Below are 22,249 nucleotides of genomic sequence, written 5' to 3'. Positions count from 1 at the left end.
GTTGCTGATTTGATTTCAGGTCAGGGTACATACCCGGGTTGCAGGTTTGATCCTCAGTTGGGGCACATATGGAAGGCAACCAATTGATGTTTCTCTCTCATATAGAAGTCTGTCTGTCTGTCTGTCTCTCCCTCCCCCCCCCCGCCCCCCCAAGTATTTCCTTGGGTGAGGATTAAATAAATAAATAAATAAAATATTTACTTAAGCTTTAAATCATTCAATTATGGGACTTTAATTCCATTCTAGTAATTTATTTTTAAAAAGCAGAGTCTAGGTAAAGTTCTGTTTAGACATGCTCTTACCAAGTTTCTTCTTATAGTTATGTGTCTTGTTTGGTCTTAAGAGTTCGATGAAAAATGTATTCAGGAACTCAGCCTGCTCACATCCATTTATTATTTAGTTCATTCCTGCAAGAAAGCAAATATATTAATTTCAGGTGTGTTTTTTAAAAAATATGTTTTTATTTACTTTAGAGAGAGGAAGGGAGAAGGATAGCGAACATTGACTGGCTGTCTCCTGCATGCCCCTACTGGGGATCAAGACTGCAACCTGGGCATGTGCCCTGACTGGGAATCAAACCGTGACCTCCTGGTTCATGGATCGATGCTCAACCACTGAGCTACTCCAGCCAGGCTATTAATTCCCGTTTTTGATACTAGTTTTTGAATATTTTAAAGGCAATGTTAGTAAATTTATATTAAAAATGTGCAATATGTGGAGGAGGAAAAGGATTTTCACAGTTAAATGTCTATCCTTTTCAGGTTCCTCAGCACCACCATTGCCATCTGTTATGTCTCCTAGCAGGGTTGCAGCTAGTCAACTGGCTCAACAAGGAAGTGATTTAATTGTTCCTGCAGGTATTCACTGCACTCATTGGATAAAGCACTTCTTGCTACTGCTGAAGCTAAACTAATTCACTCAATTTCATAATCACTTGCTTAATACTCTTAGGTGTGTGTTATTCTGACTTTTTTGGTGGCTGCTGCTTTTTCTTTTTCTTTCTTAGCATTAAGGGAGATAATCATTCTAGCCATATATCTTTCTGGCTTTTAAAAGTTATTAACTATATCTCATACCTGAAATTTAATTCACTTTAAGATTTAAAAACATTGTAAATTTTGATTCCTTTTAAATCATCCTTTCTTTGTTCTGGGAAATGTAGGTTCACTTACTTGATCCTAAACTCTCAACTTTGCAGCTCTGCTCTCTGTTTTCAAGTTAAACAAGAAAGGCGTCTTCAACAGTTGGGTTGTTCATTGTTTGGAAGGGGTCATGTGTCTTCCTATTTTCAACCTCAGCTTACAGATAGTTTGCAGACTATAACAAAATACTATGTAATTTACTAGTTTTGCCCAATGAAAAATACTTGGGAAAAAACAACACCATTTCTTTGCACTGAATTTGTTCTCCACTTTAATATTTCTGGACTATAAAAATAGGAAAAAAACTGAACACCATATTTCTTTTTATATGACATGTTAACATTTTGTATTTTTTAAAATATATTTTATTGATTTTTACAGAGAGCAAGAGAGAGGGATAGAGAGTTGGAAACATCGATGAGAGAGAAACATGGATCAGCTGCCTCCTGCACACCCCCTAATGGGGATGTGCCCGCAACCAAGGTACATGCCCTTGACCGGAATCGAACCTGGGACCCTTGAGTCCGCAGGCCGACGCTCTATCCACTGAGCCAAACCGGTTTCGGCAACATTTTGTATTTTGTTTCTATGAGAATTTTGGTTTTTTTTTATATACATCATTTAAAAAATATATTTCTTTATTGGTTTCAGAGAGGAAGGAAGAGGGAGAGAGAGATAGAAACATCAATGATGAGAGAGAATCATCAATCGGTTGCTTCCTGCACACCCCCCACTGGGGATCGAGCCCGCAACCAAGGCATGTGCCCTTGGCAGGAATCGAACCCAGGACCCTTCATTCCACAGGTCGATGCTCTATCCACTGAGCCAGGCTGGATAGAGCTATATACATCATTTTTTATTTTAGATTATGCTAAAGCTGTGGTAAAAGCTGGTCTGGCTATAGGAGTGAGAAAATAAATTTTTGCTGACTAATTTTCTTAAACCATCTTACCTAATAAAAGAGAAACATGAAAATTAACCATCAGCCAAAACCGGTTTGGCTCAGTGGATAGAGCGTCGGCCTGCAGACTGAAAGGTCCCAGGTTCAATTCCGGTCAAGGGCATGTGCCTTGGTTATGGGCACATCCCCAGTAGGGGGTGTGCAAGAGGCAGCTGATCGATGATTCTCTCTCATAGATGTTTCTAGCTCTCTATCTCTCTCTCTTCCTCTGTAAAAAATCAAAAAAATATATTAAAAAAATAAAATGTTGAAAATTAACCATCACTCCGCTACGCCCACAGCCAATCAGAGTGAGTATGCAAATTAACCCAACAAAGATGGAGGTTAATTTGCATATGCAGGCACAGAGAGGTGTGACGCCTGCTATGAGGGGAAGGGGGACAGTGGAGGGAGCTACTCGAGTGGTGCTCCAGACAGAAGTGAGGACTTCCTGGCTCCAGGCACCCGGGAGCGGGGATGTGCTGACTCCCAGGTGGCCGGGGAGCGGGGACTTGCTGGCTCCGGGGCGGCTGGGGTGGGGAACAGGGACTTGCTGGCTCTGGGCGGCTGGGAGTGAAGCCAGGGGCCTATTCTTGCACGAATATCGTGCAACGGGCCTCTAGTTTGTTATAACTTTTTATCTTATTTCATTTTTCTTCTAAAATTATTATAAAGTTTTTATCCCAAGTCATTAGTATCATAAATGTTTAATAAATATTTTCTTTTTTGAAAAATATTTTACAATTAAGAATTAGATAGTTGTTGCATTGTTTTTATGTCAGGGCATCAGACTGCCTTTAGTAATTATGTGTGTTTTTTTGATGGAGGAGGGGGTGTCTCTTAATAAAAAGAGGTACAATGTAGGTCTTGTTTTAACCCAGCCTTTCATACTGGTGGTAAGATATTTTTAATGATTGTTTGAAATTTGAATTGTATTTTTAAATCCTCCGTAATTACAGTAACATTCTATTGTTGTCTGGTTTACATTGTACAGTGAAAGGAGATCACAATGTGAGGGTATGTGGCCTTTCAGATTTTTACTGACACAGGTCATTAGGTTATAAGATTAATTGTGGAAATTTTATTTTTCTTCAAGTAAAAAGCACTTGTTTAGAAAAGAAGGCTGATTGCAGCTTTTTTTTTTTTTTTAAAGATGACAAGCACATGGCATTTGTGTTTAATAGAAATATTTTTTAAGAGTTAGGAAATTATCTTCAATGATTCCAGGAAGTTGTAGACCTTCAGTTTGTGGGAACCTTCTCATTTTTTTAAATGCATAAGTAGTTTAATTTGAACAGCATCAGTGTTTTTGTTTTTGTTTTTCCCTACTTGTCATTACCTGGTTTGTGTTTTTATCTTTTGTGTTTATGATCATGTAGGTGGCCAGAGAACACAGACAAAAAGTGGACCAGTTATTTTAGCAGATGAAATTAAAAATCCCGCAATGGAAAAGTTAGAACTTGTTAGAAAATGGAGTCTAAACACATACAAGGTTTGTAATTTTTTAATGTTTCCACCCTAACTAGCTCTAGGAATTTATATTTATGTTATTCAAATTATTTTGCAATTGTATGAACACGTAAGAGAGCATAATGCTATCTAAAAATGAAATTACAATTGAAAAATGAAGTATTTTGTTTTATTATTGACCTTTATATAAATGTAGTTTAAAAAGCCAGTAGGAAAGGGTAAAAGAAAAACTACTAAGATGCTTATTAATTGATAGATAGAAATATATTGCCTTGGAATATATTTAGTTGTAGGACTGCTATAGATATGTTTGTCCCCACCTCCCTCTTTTTGATATTTCGTAGTAGCGATTTTCAAATCTTTTTCATCTCATGACACACAAAAACTAATTGCTAAAATCCTGTGGCACACCAAAAAATTTATTTTTTGCTGATCTGACAAAAAGAGATATAATTTTGATTAATTACCACCAGACGGCTATTGTTATATTGGCTGTTGTCATTTTTTTTTATTTGACAAACTAAGGGAAAAGAGGTCAGTGCCTTTGACTAAATAGTCAAGCATTGCATGTTTTAAACATTCTTGCAGTGTCTGCTGCAGCACACAGGAGAGTCTAGACTACCTATCAAACTGTTAATAGTAGTTCTCTAATATTTAGTGGGATTAAAAGAAGAAAGAAGAAATTCATGTTTTATTTCCCTCATTTGAATTTTACAACAAATATTAATTCTAATCAAAACTTTGAAAGAGATGATAAAAGAGCATATTTGCTATTTAAAAAATTGTAATACTGTACTTATTTACTACTTATTAGAACTTCTTTCTTCACTTTAAATGATGAGGAGTATATTAATACCCTGTAGGTTATTCATAAAATATATTATTGAGTAGTGAAATTGCTTATAATTTTTTACTTCTAACAAAAAATACTAGAAAATGTATTCTAGTATGCTCTGAAATTAGGTATTTTTAAAAAGTATAAATTTTTTTATCATTATTTCTGAGGCAGAATGGAATAATTAAATTTAACTCTATTTGAGCAAAAGTAAAAGAGTTCAGAAATCTCTAATCTCCTTTCTTCTCCTCTCTCACCCCTCTCTCTCTTTTCTCCCTATTCCCCCCAGTTCCAACCTCTCTTCTTTTCTTTTTTTTCCCCCCTTTCTTCCCTTCATTCCTCCTACTTACACACATACACATGGTGATTTAAGGGGAAGATAAAAGGAGGAAAGTCACGAAACCAATAGAAGAGTGTAATTTGGTATTATTATTCCTTAGTAATTAATAGTCCAGTACTGTTTTTAAATCAATGCTAAGTATCTCAGTTGTTTTAAATAAGCTACCAAGTGCATTAAGCTTAAAATACGATTTTATGAGAGAGCTTATATGGTAATATATAAATTAGCTAGATAAGTCTTAAAACTTCCTCTGATTAGTAGTAGTTATTAGACATGTCTGGTAAATTTACTTTCTGAGTCCTAATGAACTTGTAAAAGGGCACTGACAGTTTTCAGTTTGTTAGTCTGCCTTTTGTGAAGCCAAAAATGATATACACCATATGCTCTAGCATTTTACTTTGGGTTGCTTTTTTTTTTCTTTTGTTCCTTTTTTTCTTCCTAAACAAAATGCATCTTTTCACTTTTAGTGCACTCGGCAAATTATCTCTGAAAAGCTAGGCCGTGGGTCAAGAACTGTGGACCTTGAACTTGAAGCTCAGATTGATATATTAAGGGATAACAAGAAAAAGTATGAAAATATTCTAAGACTTGCTCAGACATTGTCAACCCAGCTTTTCCAGATGGTACATACACAAAGGCAACTTGGAGATGCATTTGCTGACCTGAGTTTGAAGTCACTAGAACTCCATGTAAGATTATTTTAAATAACTATGGGGCGGGAGGAGGTGAGTGGCAATAGGAATATTCTAAGAGGTAGTTTGTTACATTTCTGATTTGCTGAAGTCTTAAATTGCAATCTTGAGGGTTTTTTAAAGATATCCTATATAATAAAACCCTAATATGCAAATCGACCGAATGATGGAATGACCAGTTGCTATGATGCGCACTGACCACCAGGGGGCAGACGCTCAATGTGTTGAGCGTCTGCCCCCCAAGAGAGAGGCGACCAGTGGTGGTGGTGGTGATCATGGGGACAGGGTTGGCCAGCAGGCGGTGCCAGGCCACCAGCCAAGGCGGGTGCCAGTGGGAGTCCCCCAGATTGCCCCGCCTGCCAGTTACCCCACAGAGAGAGGCGACTGGTGGCAGGGGGCAGGACTGGCGAGTAGGCAGCACCAGGCTGCCAGCCAAGGCGGGTGCCATCGGGGGGCCCCCCAATTGCCCTGCCTGTCGGTCGCCCTACAGAGGGAGGCGACTGTAGGCGGCAGGGGACAGAGCTGGTCAGTGGGTGGCGCCAGGCCACCAGCCAAGGTGGGTGCCAGCGGAGGCCCCCTGATCACTCCACCTGCCGGTCGCCCCACAGATGGCCCTGATTGCCGGCCAGACCTAGGGACCCTACCCTATATATTGGGAACAGTCTCTTAGGTTTAAACATTAAAACCTGGCAAGGCTACTCTAACACTGAAAAAACAGGATGTTGCAGCAACAACATGCATGGACTCTGGCTTCCACATTTTGTGGTCAGCCCTGATTCTGACACTTATAACTATGTGACAAAGCCAATTACTTCTCTCTGCTTCAGTTTTTCCACCCATAAGATGGGGAAAATGGTACTACTGCCTCAGAAGGGTCATATTCTGTACTACTTTTTATAATCAGAGCAAAAAAATGTAGCTGCCCATACAACAGCAAGATGCCTTTTACCTGTATGAAAAGTATGGTCACTGGTGCATACAGCATCCCGTATTGTGAGAGGGATGTCCGACTGCTGGTTTAGGCCCGATATCCCCTGAGGAGTCATGGATTGCGAGAGAACGCAGGCTGGGCTGAGGGGACCCTTCCCCCCACCCCCGTGCATGAATTTTGTGCACCAGGCCTCTAGTCTAGTATAATTTTTAAGAAGGCCAGACTGACCTGTGTCAACATAGTGAACCAGTTGTACTCTAGAGATGTCAGCTGGAGGCTTCAGGGAAAGGGAACTTGATTGGAGGGAAGGAAATGGAATACTCAGCCTGCCTGAACCTAGAAAGAGTCATAGCTCTGTAGAGCTGGGTGTGGATAAAACGTAAATCTGGGCATCTATTGAAAATTCACTCTTACCTAGTCTCCTATTGTCTTGAACAAATAGTAACTTGCTTGACTGGATTTGCGATATACTTTTACTGAATCATTTGTATAAATTGTGAGTCTTAGAATGAAATTATTTTTCTGCATACATTTCTACTCAGCAAAACATTTCCAACAATTTCTTACAATACCTTAAGTGACTCCTTTTATGTCTTTTTTTTTCTCACCTAAAGGTACATAAATCCCTTGCATACAGACTTCTAACTTGAAGAGTTAGATAATATAGAGTATTAAATCATTTCATAATATCTAGAAACTTGGACAAAGAAAGCTGGCTAGAGATGGCAACATATATCATAATAGTGAAAAATACTGATTTTCAATTCTGAGTCAGACAAAAAGAACTAATTAATATTTAGAAAGTAGGATAATCATAACAGCTGCAGTTTTGAGTGTCTACAATTGTAATACACTGAATGCATTATAATCATTATATCATGTAATTTAATGAACAACACTGCAAGAAATGTTATCCCCATTTTATAGATGAGGAAACTGAAGCCAAGAGAGGTTAGGTGATTTTTATAAGATCATGAATCAAATAAAAGGTAGAACTGGAATTTATATCCTGGTCTATCTATGTTTCTCCATGAAGCTATTTAAAGTGGAATCTTTATGCCTGTCAGCATAACTATTATTGCTCGTCTCACATTCAGTTCTTATAAGTATATCTCTAGTGACACATGATCTCTCTCATCTAGGGGAAATGATGAACAACATAGACTGATGAACAAGAACAGAACCAGAAACAAGGAGGCATCGATCGGACTATCTGGCCTCAGAGGGAGGATAGGGGAGGGTGGGGGGAGGGGGGAGAGATCAACCAAAGGACTTGTGTGCATGCATATGAGCCTAACCAATGGCTAAGTTCAACAGGGGGTTGGGGCATCCATGGGGAGGGGTGTGGGATGGGAATGGGGGGATGAGGACAAATATGTGACACCTTAATCAATGAAAAAATTAAAAAAAAACACACCTCAATAAATAAATAAATAAATAAATAAATAAAGTGGAATCTTTAGAGGGTCTATGATGCAGAGAAAAAGCCCCACAGTATAGAAAGAGGTAGCCAGGGTATAGAACCTGGGAAAGTGTTGCAGCAATGTTAACAGTAATGCTACACTCAATAAATCAATCAATCTATCTATCTATCTATCTATCTATCTATCTATCTATCTGTATAAAAGTCTATATATATATAAAAGGCTAAGTGACCGACTGTCGGTCCAACCGGCCAGTACATATGATGCGCACTGGCAATTCAAAAATAAACATTGACTCACACATGCGCGATACATATGAAGCTCTCGCTGGTGCCAATCGCACATGTGTGTTTCGATCTGTCATCGTTGATCGTGAATTTGGTTTTTATTGACATTCTGAAGCTTAAAGAAAGCAGTGGTGTCGACAGAATATGTCTGAAGACCAACTATTGGCACAACTATCCCCGTCTGATACTGGCCTCCCATTTATTTATTTTTTAAAAATATATTTTATTGATATTTTACAGAGAGGAGGGGAGAGGGATAGAGAGTTAGAAACATCGATGAGAGAGAAACATCGATCACCTGTCTTGCACACTCCTTACTGGAGATGTGTCCGCAACCAAGGTACATGCCCTTGACCGGAATCAAACCTGGGACCCTTCAGTCCACAGGCCGACACTCTTTCCATTGAGCCAAACCGATTAGGACATGGCCTCCCATTTAAATTAATTCGAAGACAGTTTCCCGTGATGCCAGCATTTGGGATGACTATTAATAAATCACAAGGACAAACTCTAGACAGAGGAGGAATATTCCTACCTGAACCCATTTTCAGACATGGTCAGTTATATGTTTCTTTCTCTCGAGTTCGAAGAATGTGTGACATTAAAGTTGTAAATACTTCATCACAAGGGAAATTAGTCAAGCACTCTGAAAGTGTTTTTACTCAATCTGGTATACAGGGAGATATTAGAATAAGTTTAATCAATTTATTTAACAATAAAGTCATTGTTTTTATCATTGTTGTTTTTATATCATGTTTTTGTTGTTTTATCATGTTGTTATTGTTTATTAATTTATGTATTATTTTCATATACATTTTACTAATTTTCTTTCATCTCTGACACTTCTATTATAGAGAAAGGGCGAATAGTGATATTAAAATATTTCTTCTAATTAACTTTCTTTCAATGTGCATGAATCCATGCACTGGGCCACTAGTTAATTATAATAGTTAACACAGATTGGGGACTTACTATATGCCAGCTACAGTTCTAAGCAACTTGGAGATACATTTGCTGACCTGGCTTGTATATTAATTAACTCAACTAATGGTCAGTCTTAGCTAATAAATACTTTTATTACATTTCTTTGTATATATGAATCCTTTCTTTGCAGAATTGAGAGGTAAATAATCCTCAGTGTTCAAGTCCATTGGACTCAGTTTTAATTTTTTAGTTTTCTGTTTGAGCATTTCTAACTCTTTGTAAGAACTGATATTTCATGACTTTTATTCTTTCTTCAAGGTCTCCCAGTGAGATAATTTACTTATTTTTTTAATAGACTAAAACTTTTATTTTGCAACTACCATATGGGTTCATAAGAAATCAATGACACATTTTGCTCTTTCATCATCTTAGGAATTATTTCATCACTATTCATCAGTTATTTCCAACCATGTTAAAAATGACTAAGATAGCCTGGCTGGTGTGGCTCAGTGTTTGAGCCTCGGCCTACGAACCAGGAAGTCATGATTCAATTTCTGAAATGACTAAGATAATAAAACAAAAGAAAGACCATTGCCTAGAATGACGCAATAGTGAGAGAAATACTTTTTTTGTTTGTGTTGCCAAAAAGAAATCTGGAGAAACCATTTTTGTGGTCTTTTTTTCTTTCTTTTTTTTTTTTTTAATGTTCATGCAACACAACGGAGAACTTAGAATTTTCCATTTTCTGCCCATAATGTCAAAGAAAAGATAATACCAGAGGAAGATATTTCACAATTATTAGACAAATCAGAAGAGGATTGCAAAGACTCAGCAGTATTGACTCTTTAACAATAATGGCAAAATTGATAATATAAATGAAATCTTAGTTTATGAGTCTTCTGATGATATCCCAGAAAATTCATCCTAAATTCAAGGGTCAGTGAGTAACAGTGTATTATTAAGGATAAAAAGGAACTGTGGTATTATATGAGTCAGGATTCTCCAGAGAAATAGAACCAGCTGGATGTGTGGATATATAGAGATTTATTTTAGGAAATTGGTTCGCACAATTATGAAGACTCACTACATAAAGAATCTGCAGGGTAGACTGGCAGGCTGGAGACCCAGGGAGAACTGCAGTTTGAATTCAAAGGGCAGTCTGCTAGCAGAGTTCCTTCTTGCTCTGGGAGGTCAGTTTTGTTCTATTAAGGGGTTCAGCTGATTGGATAGGACCCACTTACATTATGGAGGATAGTCTACTTTGCTTACAGCCCATTAATTTAAATCTTAATCTTATCCAAAAGCACCTTCACAGAAACATCCAGAATAATGTTTGATCAAGTATCTGGATGCCATGACCTCGCCAAGTTGACACAGAAAATTAACCATTTCAGGTATTTTCATCTAGTTAGTCATTCAGCAGGAGTCACTCCCATCATGCAACATTTTGGGTCAAGAATCTGGACCATCCTATTTTGCTTAAAAGACATAATATATTCTTCTTTTATGATGTTTGTTTACCAGAATGTGCTTGATATGACTTGTTAGAGAACAAATACTGAAGGCAAGTGTGTATACTTAAGTGATTTGAAGGAAATAGAAAATTCATCGGCTTTTACATTCTAATTGATGTTTATAAATGTAGAAATAATGGTAAACTAGCCCTTGCCAGGTGGCGTGGTTAAAGCGTCATTCCATACACCAAAAGGTTGCCAGTTTGATTCCTGGTGAAGGCACATACCTAGGTCATGGGTTCAATCCAAGGTCAGGGTGCATACAGGAGGCAACCCATTGATGTTTCTTTCTCTCTCTCCCTTCCTTCCTTCCTCTATAAAAAAAACAACAAAACAAACAAACAAAAAAAAAACAGTTAAAAACACATATCCTCTGGTGAGGATTAAAAAATAATAATGGTAAATTAGAACCTACTGGAGATGTATTTGAATCTGGAATCAATATTTACTGGATGGATATTTTTATATCAGGTTTTCCAGAGAAATAGAACCAATAGGAGATTGGTATACAATACACACACATAAAGAGATTTATTTTAAGGAATTGCAGGGGTTGACAAGTCTGAAATCTGTAGGGTAGGCCAGCAGGCTGGAAACTAAGCAGGATTTCTATGTTACAGTTTTACAGCAGAATTCCTTCTCCTGGAAACCTCGGCCTTTTGTTCGTAAGGCCTTCAACTATTTGAATGAGGCCACCCACATTATGGAAGATAATCTCCTTAAAGTCAACTTTAAATCACCTCTCCAGTGTTTATCATTGTAAACACTGTAAACATTGTAAACATTATCGAATCAACAAAATCTGTATCTTCATAGCAACATTTGGACTGGTGTTTGACCAAACAAATGGACACCATAGTCTAAACAGGTTGACACATAAAATTAACCATCACAACCCTTCATTTCAATTTAGCACTGATAGACATGTTCTTAAACCATATTTAATCTCCACATAAAGACAATAATAAAGTCTTTTCCACCTAACGTGATACAACTGTCCTGTAGACCATTTAAGACATATTAACTCTTTCCCCAGAAGAGGATGCAAAGTCCTTGGGTAACGTTCACTTTTTTCTTTGATATACTGTAACTTAAATACTATGATGTAAAGTTAACATATAGTGTTACATGATAAGGGGATAAGAGAGGGAAGGGAAAAATAAAGGTATTTATACACACAAATGTATTTATGACAAAATAAGGAAGAAATACTCATTAAAAGTATAGTCCTTATTTCTACAAATGTCCACATGGTCATAGCTGCTTCCACTACCCGTTCTATATTGCATTTGCTTTCAGCCAGCCCCTTAGCCTGTCGTGGTCCTTTGCTTGGTAGGGTGCCCCAAATCATTGATATTAGTCACAGGTCATGGGAGTACGAAGAGACGCCTTAAGGGATCACCTGTATTCCAGGCATACTCTTCCTTACCTCCATTGCAGAGCAGCAATCCAATTTTCCTTTGGTAATCAGGATCACTCAAGCCAGCTTGCAAAGTTACTCCCTTCTTTGCCTGTTGATTCTTTTTTTCAAATATATATTTTTAGTGATTTTTAGAGAGGGGGCGATTGATGAGAGAGGAACATCATCATCCATCAGCTTGCCTCAGGCATGTGCCCTGACTAGGAATCGAACCGGTGACCTCTTGGTTCCTGGGTCAATCTCAACCGCTGAGGCACACCAGCCAGGCCTCTGTTGATTCTTTATGAGGATAACTTAGCAAGGTGCGGTAGTGAAGAGTTGGTGTCCACTGTCTCCCACCTTATGCTTTATTAACTGAGATCCGTGGAAAATACTTAACACAGGGCCTGGCACATAGTGGTACTGAATAAATTAGGATGGTTTAATAGCTGTTGATGGGATTATGACATTTGGAAGTTGAGGAAGAATTTAAAGATTAGTCCAATTCCTTCCTTTTTTAGAGAAAACCAACATCTACCAGTAAAAAAGCCGATGTCCTGAGGGTGATAGGAAATGATATTTTAACAAATATCTGTCATCTGTCTGAATCTTTACACAGATTATCTCATTATACTTCCTATCAGGTGTGGTGTATGGGAATGATCTTTTTATTAATAAGGAAATTAAAACACAAAGAATTTGAATTATTCACAACAGGTACAAATCCAGTCAATGGCAGAATCAAGATGTGAACTCTGAAGTTGTTTGAATTACCAAACTAGACTTTTACCATTTTATCACATGCCTTCTGACTCCTAGTTCTGTATACCATGGTACCTCATTACATTGTATTTTCTCAATGTAAAGGGTAACATCTACATCAAAACTAGGAAAGTTCACACAACCCAAATTACTGTCAATTATCAATTAATACTTATCATTATATTTTTTACTGCTGTATTATTGTTTAAAATAACCCATTTGTTATCAATTACATAATAATTTATATTACTAAAACTTGATGTTTTAGAACCAATCAGATGTTTTAATTATTTAGTCCTAATGTGTTTAAGTTTAATGGGAAGTGCTGTTCATTTACATCTGGTAAATTTGCATCTGGCAGATGTAAATGAAGTAGGAGCTGCTAAAGAATAAAAATATTTTCAAACTTTGTTCTCTCCATATGTAAAGTAACAAATTTTTAGATCAGGGAATTGGACTGGCTTTCCTTCTTCGGTGGCAGATTAGAACCACAACTTTGTTCTTGATGTATATACTCTTTTATTTGTTTAGTTTATTTGTAATTACTAAGGCAATTCACAAAAACGTGTAAAATGTCCCTGTCTAACAGAATAGTAACGTAACTTATCAACTAAATGAAGTTTAGGAATTATGTTTTATCATATTTTCAGTACCAAAATATATTTAATTATTTATATATTTATTCATAATGCATGTACATATTTATATTTCTTCCTAGTGTCCTAATTGTTTTATGTCTTTTATTACTATATCTCTTGTAAAAATGCTTTTTTATTCTAGCCAGTTAAGTTTTCAAATTATTCATTAAAATCTTAAGATTTATACACATTCTCATCACAGAATTATAGGTGAGATTCACACTCATGAAACAGAATAGTGTCAGTTTACTCCTCCTGTCTGCTTTGAATTTAGGCCAGTTTTTCTTATCTGTAAATATAGGATTTCAAATTCTGCAATATACTATTTCTGCTGCTGTTTTATCTTACTATGTTCTAGTTTTTTGTTTGTTTTTAGTAAAAGAGCAGCCTTCTAGGATGTATAGATTTTCCTGAGTCCAGCGTATAGAATACTGGACCTCTAAATGGAAAATACTTTTAGCATAATAAAGGTAATTTTACTTTCCTGCTATTTATTAACTGTTGAATATATTATCTCCTAAAAATTTAATTATAGTTATAGCACTAGTATTAAATTTGCATCTTCTAAGATTCAAGTTAATTTAATATTACATTCTGTTCAGCTAAATTAAAAAAATTTTGTAACAAACTTCAGAATTCTCAAATTGAGTGATGCATCTTACAATATGGTCAACATTTTTATTTGGTCTGATGTGTTCCTGATAATCTGTTAATTAATCAAACTTAGACTGTAAAAGCTTTTACTGCTGAAAATTTAGAGTTACGTAGTCCTCGCCATATCTGAAGGAGCCATGTGTAATGTTGCTAAGCCAAGATTCAGTTTATTCAGAGAAATGAATTCAGTGGTGTTGAGTGATCCTTCCTCAGCTGTATGCCCAGATAGACCTGAGCTTGGGCGTCAACTGGTTACTAAGTTTACAAAGAAATGTGTATTATTAATATTTAGACTTCAAAGAGATTTAGTCAAAACACAAAAGCGCAATCTATTTTATGTCTGAAAGTTTTAGCCAATTGTTACCTAATTTGGTTGTGAAAGTTACAGTTTCTCTGATTAATAATCTGCTATATTTTTCTTCCTAACAGCTGTGCTTACAGTATAATTGAAACAAAAAGGAGAAATGAAAATATTCTTTCTAGTACAAAGTAGTTTAACTTTTTAAAATTATTTATTTTGCTGTGCATCTGAGTTGACGACAATTTTGGTAATAATATAGCTAGTTATAATTTAGATTTTTATTTTTTTAAACATTGACAGAAAAATTGTATAGCTAGATTTCTAAATCAAATAATTTCCCATTAGTGATATTTGAGAGTTTTAAAATAAATTTACTAATTTATTACTAGATAAGTTAAGGTGACTTTTTGTTTTAGGAAGAATTTGGTTATAATGCAGACACCCAGAAGCTACTGGCTAAAAATGGAGAGACTCTTCTTGGAGCCATTAATTTTTTCATTGCCAGTGTGAACACTTTGGTGAATAAAACAATTGAAGATACATTAATGACTGTGAAACAGTATGAAAGTGCCAGGTTGGTATAAATTTTCATTATATTATCTCTTTTACAGATGGTATGCAGTTCTGTAAGGATTTTGTTTGTAGATAAGAGAAACCAACTCTGGCCAATGTGGGCATTACATGAATGTATTAGGTTATAGGATAGCCTTTGGAACCAACAGAATGGCAGGAGAAGAGAAAGCCAAGATAATTCCTCAGAAGAATCTAGTTAGGACCCTGATGCTGTGTACCCCTGGTACTTGATGCTGCCACAGCTACCATAAATAATTTCCAAAAGACCCCTGAATATTTGCTTCATTGCCTTTAAGGTGCCCGAATGAATATTGGTCATGTGCCCAAACCCTGGCTGCTAGGGAATAAGGAGATGAAGGCTCTCCCAGTTCCAGCTTCCTTAGAAGGGGACAAGGCCTTGTGTTCTACCAGGTAGATACTAGATGCCCTCTATAATCTGTCCTAAGCCTACCTTTTCAGTCTTATTTCCATTGCTTCCCACTGTAAGCAGTTCACTGCTTCTGCAATAGCCAGACTCATAGTTTCTATTTCTCTTGAATTTACGAGCTCATTTCTGCCTCTTTGATTTGTTCCATGTTGTAGATACCAACTCCCTGATCTTCCATTTATCCAGATTATAACCAGCCTTCAAACTCTTTCAAATTTTACCTTTTATATAAATTAAATATTTGCCTTATTTTGTCATAGCTGTGTATAACGCAATGTTTTCATACATTTTATATACTAGTATACACACTCACACACACAATTTCTCCATCTCATTACCATCCTATTAGGTAAACAAAGTACATATTAATAAATACTTACAAATGCCTAAAAAAGTAGCAGACCCATGATAGCAGTTTTCAACTTTTGATTCCAGATTCAATTCCACCCCCCCCCCCACACACACACACATACACACAACTCATTCAAGGCCCCTTGAAGTGTTTTTTTCTTCTTACCACTTGAAATTTTATTTTCTGTTATACTTTTTGTAGTGTAATTGAAGTGCAAACTTTACCTTCTAGAAGTTTAACTTTACTTTTTGGCCTCTTGCCCTAGTTTAATGATGTGAGAAATGCTTATGCAAACTCTAAATTCATCTAGTCTTTTTTTGCAGTTAAGTGCTTATTCTTAAGTATGTATTTTCTTATGCTTTACATACATTAAAGCCCAAATCATTTGGAAGGTTAACTTTGATCTTTCCACAAGAAGAGATGCTTCTATCCTATGCTATGTTTGTAATTTTCAATTTAGTATTAACATATGTGATTCTTAATGATTTGGGAATGATGGTTAAGACAAATAGCTGTGGTTGTCTGGTGGGAGGAAGAAAGAGAAGGGGCTTAGTGCCATAGTTAGGTTTTGGACCTTTTTTTTTTTTTTTTTTTTTACTTTATTATCTACTAACATAGTATTAAAATCAGAAGGTGGAAAGGAAGAAACAGAATCTATCAATAGGATATTCCTCAGTAACATTGAAGGAGTCTCTCAATAAGATATCTTTCAGTAGGAATCCCTTCAATAATATTTCCAGTAATTGGTTCTCCAATTTCTATTTAAGTCCTCTCGTGACCTTGGCTGTATGTTTCAAAGGATTCATTTCTATAAATTCCATTTTATTCTTTTTCAAATCTGTTCCTTATTCATAATGTCCTAATTTGTACATAATAAATACGCTTTATCTCTTTAATCATTTTAAGCACTCTTAATATTTGTGGGATTTGAAGTTGAAAATTCTTTTGTTACAAAAGTATTCCCAGTTAAACACTACATGAATCTAGTTCTGTTTCTCTACTTTATAATTGTCCATCTATTTTGAAATATATGTACATAGTTACTAAAAAATATTTTTCAAAATGTAAAATATATTTTATTTTAGACATGTAATATCTTTCTCTTCAACCTTTATTTCTGACATGCTTTTTAAAATATTAGCTCATATTAAAGAGAGGCAAATTTATTAGATAAGTCACTCCATGCATATTTTTTATTTAATTTGCAGAGAAAAAAAAAACAAACCTCTAGACATTGAATGGCTTGCTTACTTGGAGAGCTAATTTAAAACCAGAATGAGAATGCATGAGCTTCCTACCTTCTACTTTTGATCATTAGGCCTCAAGCTTGAACTGCATTTTTTAAATCTCAAATTTTCACATCTTATTATAGAAAATAATTTTCATATCTTATAATGAGAAATCTGACAAAGCACAATGTGATATAAGATCTCAGTTTATCCAATACAGAGGTTTGTTTGAAACTTTAACAAAATTATAAGTCAAGTTATATGTACTTGGTAGCTGATTATCAGGAAACTTTTAGACATCCTTTGCGTGTGCTTTAAAAACCACCACCAATAATGATCTCGCCCCATAATTTGTTCTTTTTATTGAAATTACAGCATATGATTTTATTCATCAAGTTTAGCTTGGGGTTTGACTTCACTGTGCTTTTTATGAAGTAGCTAAGGAATTGACTGGTTGTAACACTAAAGCATTGCCTACTGAGGGATAACATGTAAAAAAGAATCCCAGATTAAAAGTTTCTCAGTAGCTGAATTTTCTTCTCTGTCAAAACCAGAATTTACTGACTTTTAGGGCAAGGGTCAGCTATTTGATCCAGCACAGAAAGTGGCAATTTAGGCAGACGTTCGGGTGCCTTTTAATGCTCCCCATTGTGCATTGTATACAAGTATTTCCTAGCCCTCTGGTGCTTCAAGTATAAAAAAATCAAATAACAGCCCATTCAACACTTCTGTACAGCAGCACCAACAAGGGAGTCAATTGTAGTCAAGACTTTTCAGATATGGACACCTATTCTCTAGAAGTTTTACATAAAGCATAAAGTAACCAACTATCACTAACTTTGTTGATATGGACTCAATACAGACTGGCAGTTGAAGAGTTACATTTTGAAAACTTAGTATGCTTCTCTTTCTGGTTGTAATGAGCACTGTTAAAGAAGCCCTTATGGAAGGTTTTACTTTGATACTATCTACAAACTCTGGATGTAAACATTAAGGGAATATAAGGTCAGCATTATAACTTTGATTATGCTTAAATTAATCACTATTGTTTCAAAGATGTGCTCCAAGGCAATTGAAGGATATTTGTCTTCACATTAAACCACCACATACTACTATTTATTTTTGTTCTACTTTTTTCTCTTATTTTTTGTAGTTTTTTTAGTATGTTTGTTTCTAGTTATTGCTCTTCTGATTTGGCCATAATAATAAGCACTCTAAAGATATTAGTTAATACCTGGAATCCTGACTACTTTATATATATGAAGCAGAAAGAGGTAAAATAGCTGAAGACATTAGAGCCAGGGAAGGATAGAGTGGTCATCCAGTTGGCTATATACAGTGGAACCCATGGAATTTAACCAACTTGTTACAAAGTCAGTCTTGCCTCCTAAATCTTTAGTATCTGTCTCCTCCTCAGCTCCAGTGCCATTGTCCTGCTTCAGTGACTCATTTTTCTTTTGCCCATAATCTTCTAATTGGTTTCCTTGTTTCTGATTTCTTAATCTTCAGCTCCAGTTCATCTTCCATTCCTTACACTACTACTGTAATCATCTTTCTGTCCTGAACAAATTGCACATGTTCTTTCTGTGGCTTCCCATCCCTGTCCTATGGATTAAATCTGATCCCTTTAGCATGGCCTTTAAGCCCTGCTTAATCTCACTCAGTCTTGTCTACCTGTTTGACTTTGATTCCTTCCATTATGTGGTCCAACTTCAGGTTCTAACATACTGAATTACTTTCCAAATGTTTAATGGTATCTTACAACAGACAAAAATACACCTTTGTCCATAGTATTCTCTTCCTGGAAAGTTCTACCAATTTCCCTGCCCCAATCTACCTTTTAAGCTTTTATCATCCTCTCAAATTTTATTTTAGTGTTTTAATTCTACTCTGAGATGCCTTTCAGATATCTAATTATGTATTTCTTCCTCTTGATTTCCACTCTGTTTTATCCTCTCTCATGGCAGTTTCCATCATCTCATTTTGTTGTAATTGTTTAAGAACTTTTCTCCCTCTGGACTAAACTTCTCAAAGATAAACTTTATCTGTTGATCTTTATAGCTCTACTTTCTAGCACAGTGCCTGGAACATAGAATGTGCTCACTTAATATTTGCTGAATGAATCAATGTATCAGTGAATGAATGAATGATTCAATACAAATTAGGAATAAATTAGGTTCAGTATATTCTTTCTCAAGTCTTATATACAATATATTTTGACATTTAAAATATTCATAATTCTCAGAAAAAGAACTGTGACTTGTACTAGAGAGATTTGAATAAAGAGCATTATTTTTAGGGCATAAGTTTTGTGGTGCTGACTTTGACTAAATTAGAGGTCACTTTCTTCTTGGCTGAGTAAGACTGCTGGTAAGTCACTGTTTAATAAACAAGATAGTATTATACTTTCACAGGTGCTGTGTTTGAGGTATTATGAGGTGCTTATGGGATCATGGAGTGATAATGGATGAGGTAACTATTTCAGTTAGTTGTGGGAGAATATTAGGGGGGTACATCTCAGGGAACACAAGGTGATAGATGCTGTGTCACATTCTGAATACTAATGTTATAGAAATCCATCTGGAGTTGTGCTGTCTTTTATGCTGAGCCCTTGAAATGTGGCTAGCCTGAATTGAATGGTGATGGGAATGTAAAATACATGATGGATTTCAAAGACTCAGTATCCCCCAAAAGTAAAATAGTTTATTAACAGTTTTTTTACATTGATTACATGTTGCAGTGATAATGTTTTGGATTTTTAAATAAAATGTATTATTAAAAAACATGTGAAATTAATTTTTGTTACTTTAATGTGACTACTAGAAAACTTTAAGTTACATATGTGGCTTGTGCTGTAATTCTATTGTGCATTGCTGACATAAACTGTACTTGAAGGACTACTGACCCTCAATTTAACTTCCTTTTATCGGTTTATTTTAAGTATCTCATTCTAAAGTCCATCCTCGCCTACTTTGCCTTATCAGTATTAACCAGATCACTATTCTTGTTCTTGTTAGCATTAGATTTTGAGGGCTGTCTTTTTCAAACTGGTTTTCACATTTGGAAATTTTACTTGTCAGTTAATACTGTACTTTGGGAGGAATAGTTAATGAGATTAAGGGGTAGCTTGTTTCCCGCCATGCTTATATTAATAGTATTTTGTATTAAAGAAATACATCATTTTAAAAGCATAAGGTATAAAGTATATATGAAAATTATTATCTCTTAAGGCATAATATGAGACTGTGATGTACTTCTAACTCACTTCTTGAACCTATTTCACTCTGTTTTGTAATGTGCTTCACTTATTCTCTTTTTTCCAGGATTGAATATGATGCATATCGCACTGATTTGGAAGAACTGAATCTTGGACCACGTGATGCAAACACTCTGCCAAAGATCGAGCAGTCACAGCATATGTTCCAAGCACATAAGGAAAAATACGATAAAATGCGCAATGATGTTTCTATCAAGTTGAAATTTCTAGAAGAAAATAAGGTGAATTTATTCTTTACTTTCTGAGATCTTTCTATGAACTTTTAAAAGTCACCCTAAAGAGCAATAAATAGAAAGTTTTTTGTTTCTGTTAACTCTTTCATTACAATTGCAAAATGGAATTTCACCTGTAATTTTCACCTGCAGTGTTTGTGAGTTATTAGAAGTATCTAAAATATATTTACCTTTCTGTTGTAAAAGTCACATTAACTCTACTGTCCTTGTCTTTCATGTATAACAATTGGCAAAAAAAGTTTTATAATGATAGATTGCTCTGGATGTTTTAAAACCTTTTTACTAATGGTAGGTACAGATTTCAGGAAGGGAAGAGTATTCTTTGCAGTAACTGGTAAATGAGGAATGACTAAAAAATCCAGCTTAGAGCTGCATTTGGCATAATATAGATTCTAGATGAAATTAGCAAAGAAATCAATTTTCCACATTATTTTCATGTAACATGAATACATCCGAGGACTAGGATAGTGAAAGCTGAGATGGACCTACTTACTGTAGGCTTCACTTGGAGATGGATTCATATAATATTATGCTCCTTAGTTTTGGTTTAAGTAAAGAATAGATTCCCATTTTAGCATGTCTTCCATTACATGCATATTCATTTTTGTGAGCGAGCACCAGTTCTGGAAGTGAGAGAGTCAATAGGTGTAGTAGCTCAGGTCCATGGAGAGGGAGTCCTGCCATTGTACATTTGTGGTCCCTTCCTGTGCTTTGCACATCTTTTGAAGCCATGATAGGCCTTCAACTCTGCTTTCTTCCATGTACCCTTTTAAAATCATTCTTCAGTTTGAGTTGTCTGTTGGTATCTTCTTTTTTGCCTTAGCATTTCCTTAGAAACTCTTCTGGTTACCATAAAAGCTACAGAATGATACATTTCCTTGAGGCCTACCAAGTCCAGCACTACCACTCCCCCTTTTTAGCTGCAATGGGTGAAAAAAATTCATGTGAAAACACTACAATGAAAGTAAACTTCAGCAGAGTTATCAGACATTTTGCCTGGCATTATTCAAACAAGGGCACAGTGCTGATGGTGAGCACAGATGGCATCATATTAGTCATTCATATATCCATCCGTATGTGTCAGTTATGCTGTGTGATATTTTTATGGATAGGAATATATCAATACTTAGATATAGATGTATATTTTACATATGAAAATATTTCGACAAACTGCCCTATAGTGGATCAACACTAGGCAATGTAGTGCTAAATGAAGTATGCTAGAATGTTATGGGCTCTACCCAAAGCTAATTTGAAGGGAAAGTAGTTAGGGGTTCAGGACTTTCGCAAACAGAGAAAATGATTTTAGAAAATTTGTAAAATGATAATTGCATTCCATTGGGATCTAATGGTATTGTGTGCTATTCTCTGGATAGTGAAATTATGGGTAATTTTTGTTTTCTATATATTTTTTAGTACTTTAGACAATTTCTATTAAAGGTTGTGTTGCGTTTATTAAAAGGAGAAAAAGTCCCTGGCCAGTGTGGCTCAGTTGGTTGGAACGTTGCCCCATACACCACATGGTTTCAAGTTCTATTTCCAGTCAGGGCACATACCAGGTTGCAGGTTCGATCCCTAGTCAGGGTGGGTGCAGGAGGGAATTAATTCATGTTTCACTCTCTCATAGATGTTTCTCTCTCTCTCCCTCTCCATTCTTTTTTCTAAAAAAGAAAAGGAGGGAAAGTTATTTTGAAAGAATCAGTATCTTTAAACCAGCTATGCTTATATAGATTTTGCCAGAGTAAGTAAAAACGAGCAGATTACACATGAATACACAATGGCCATTTACTGCTACTTCTCTTACTGTAACTATTTTTGAAACTTGACAGTAGGTCCCAGATTTAGACATGAATCAGAGAAGGCACTTTTTATCAGTTGCTATGCATTTTACATATATCCTATCAC

The 22,249-nt window shown here is 35.7% G+C and overlaps 1 protein-coding gene across 6 annotated transcripts in view; it reads left to right on the top strand.

The window, feature by feature from the left end:
• ARFIP1 (ADP ribosylation factor interacting protein 1) overlaps nt 1–22,249 on the top strand; it is a 79,585-nt gene that overhangs the window by 36,140 nt on the left and 21,196 nt on the right. For 4 of the 6 annotated variants that reach the window (XM_054717684.1, XM_028151785.2, XM_028151793.2 and 1 more), the window contains 5 exons: nt 762–857; nt 3,462–3,574; nt 5,195–5,416; nt 14,670–14,827; nt 20,158–20,332. In XM_054717684.1, the coding sequence (XP_054573659.1) occupies nt 791–857; nt 3,462–3,574; nt 5,195–5,416; nt 14,670–14,827; nt 20,158–20,332 (735 nt within the window). In that variant the 5' untranslated portion in view covers nt 762–790. The remainder of the gene's footprint in view (nt 1–761; nt 858–3,461; nt 3,575–5,194; nt 5,417–14,669; nt 14,828–20,157; nt 20,333–22,249) is intronic. The other 2 variants (XM_054717683.1, XM_054717681.1) reach the window with 2 other exon arrangements.

The sequence above is a fragment of the Eptesicus fuscus genome, chromosome 6, assembly GCF_027574615.1.
Source record: "Eptesicus fuscus isolate TK198812 chromosome 6, DD_ASM_mEF_20220401, whole genome shotgun sequence".
Lineage (NCBI taxonomy): Eukaryota > Metazoa > Chordata > Mammalia > Chiroptera > Vespertilionidae > Eptesicus > Eptesicus fuscus.
This window is presented reverse-complemented; position numbering and strand designations above follow the sequence as displayed.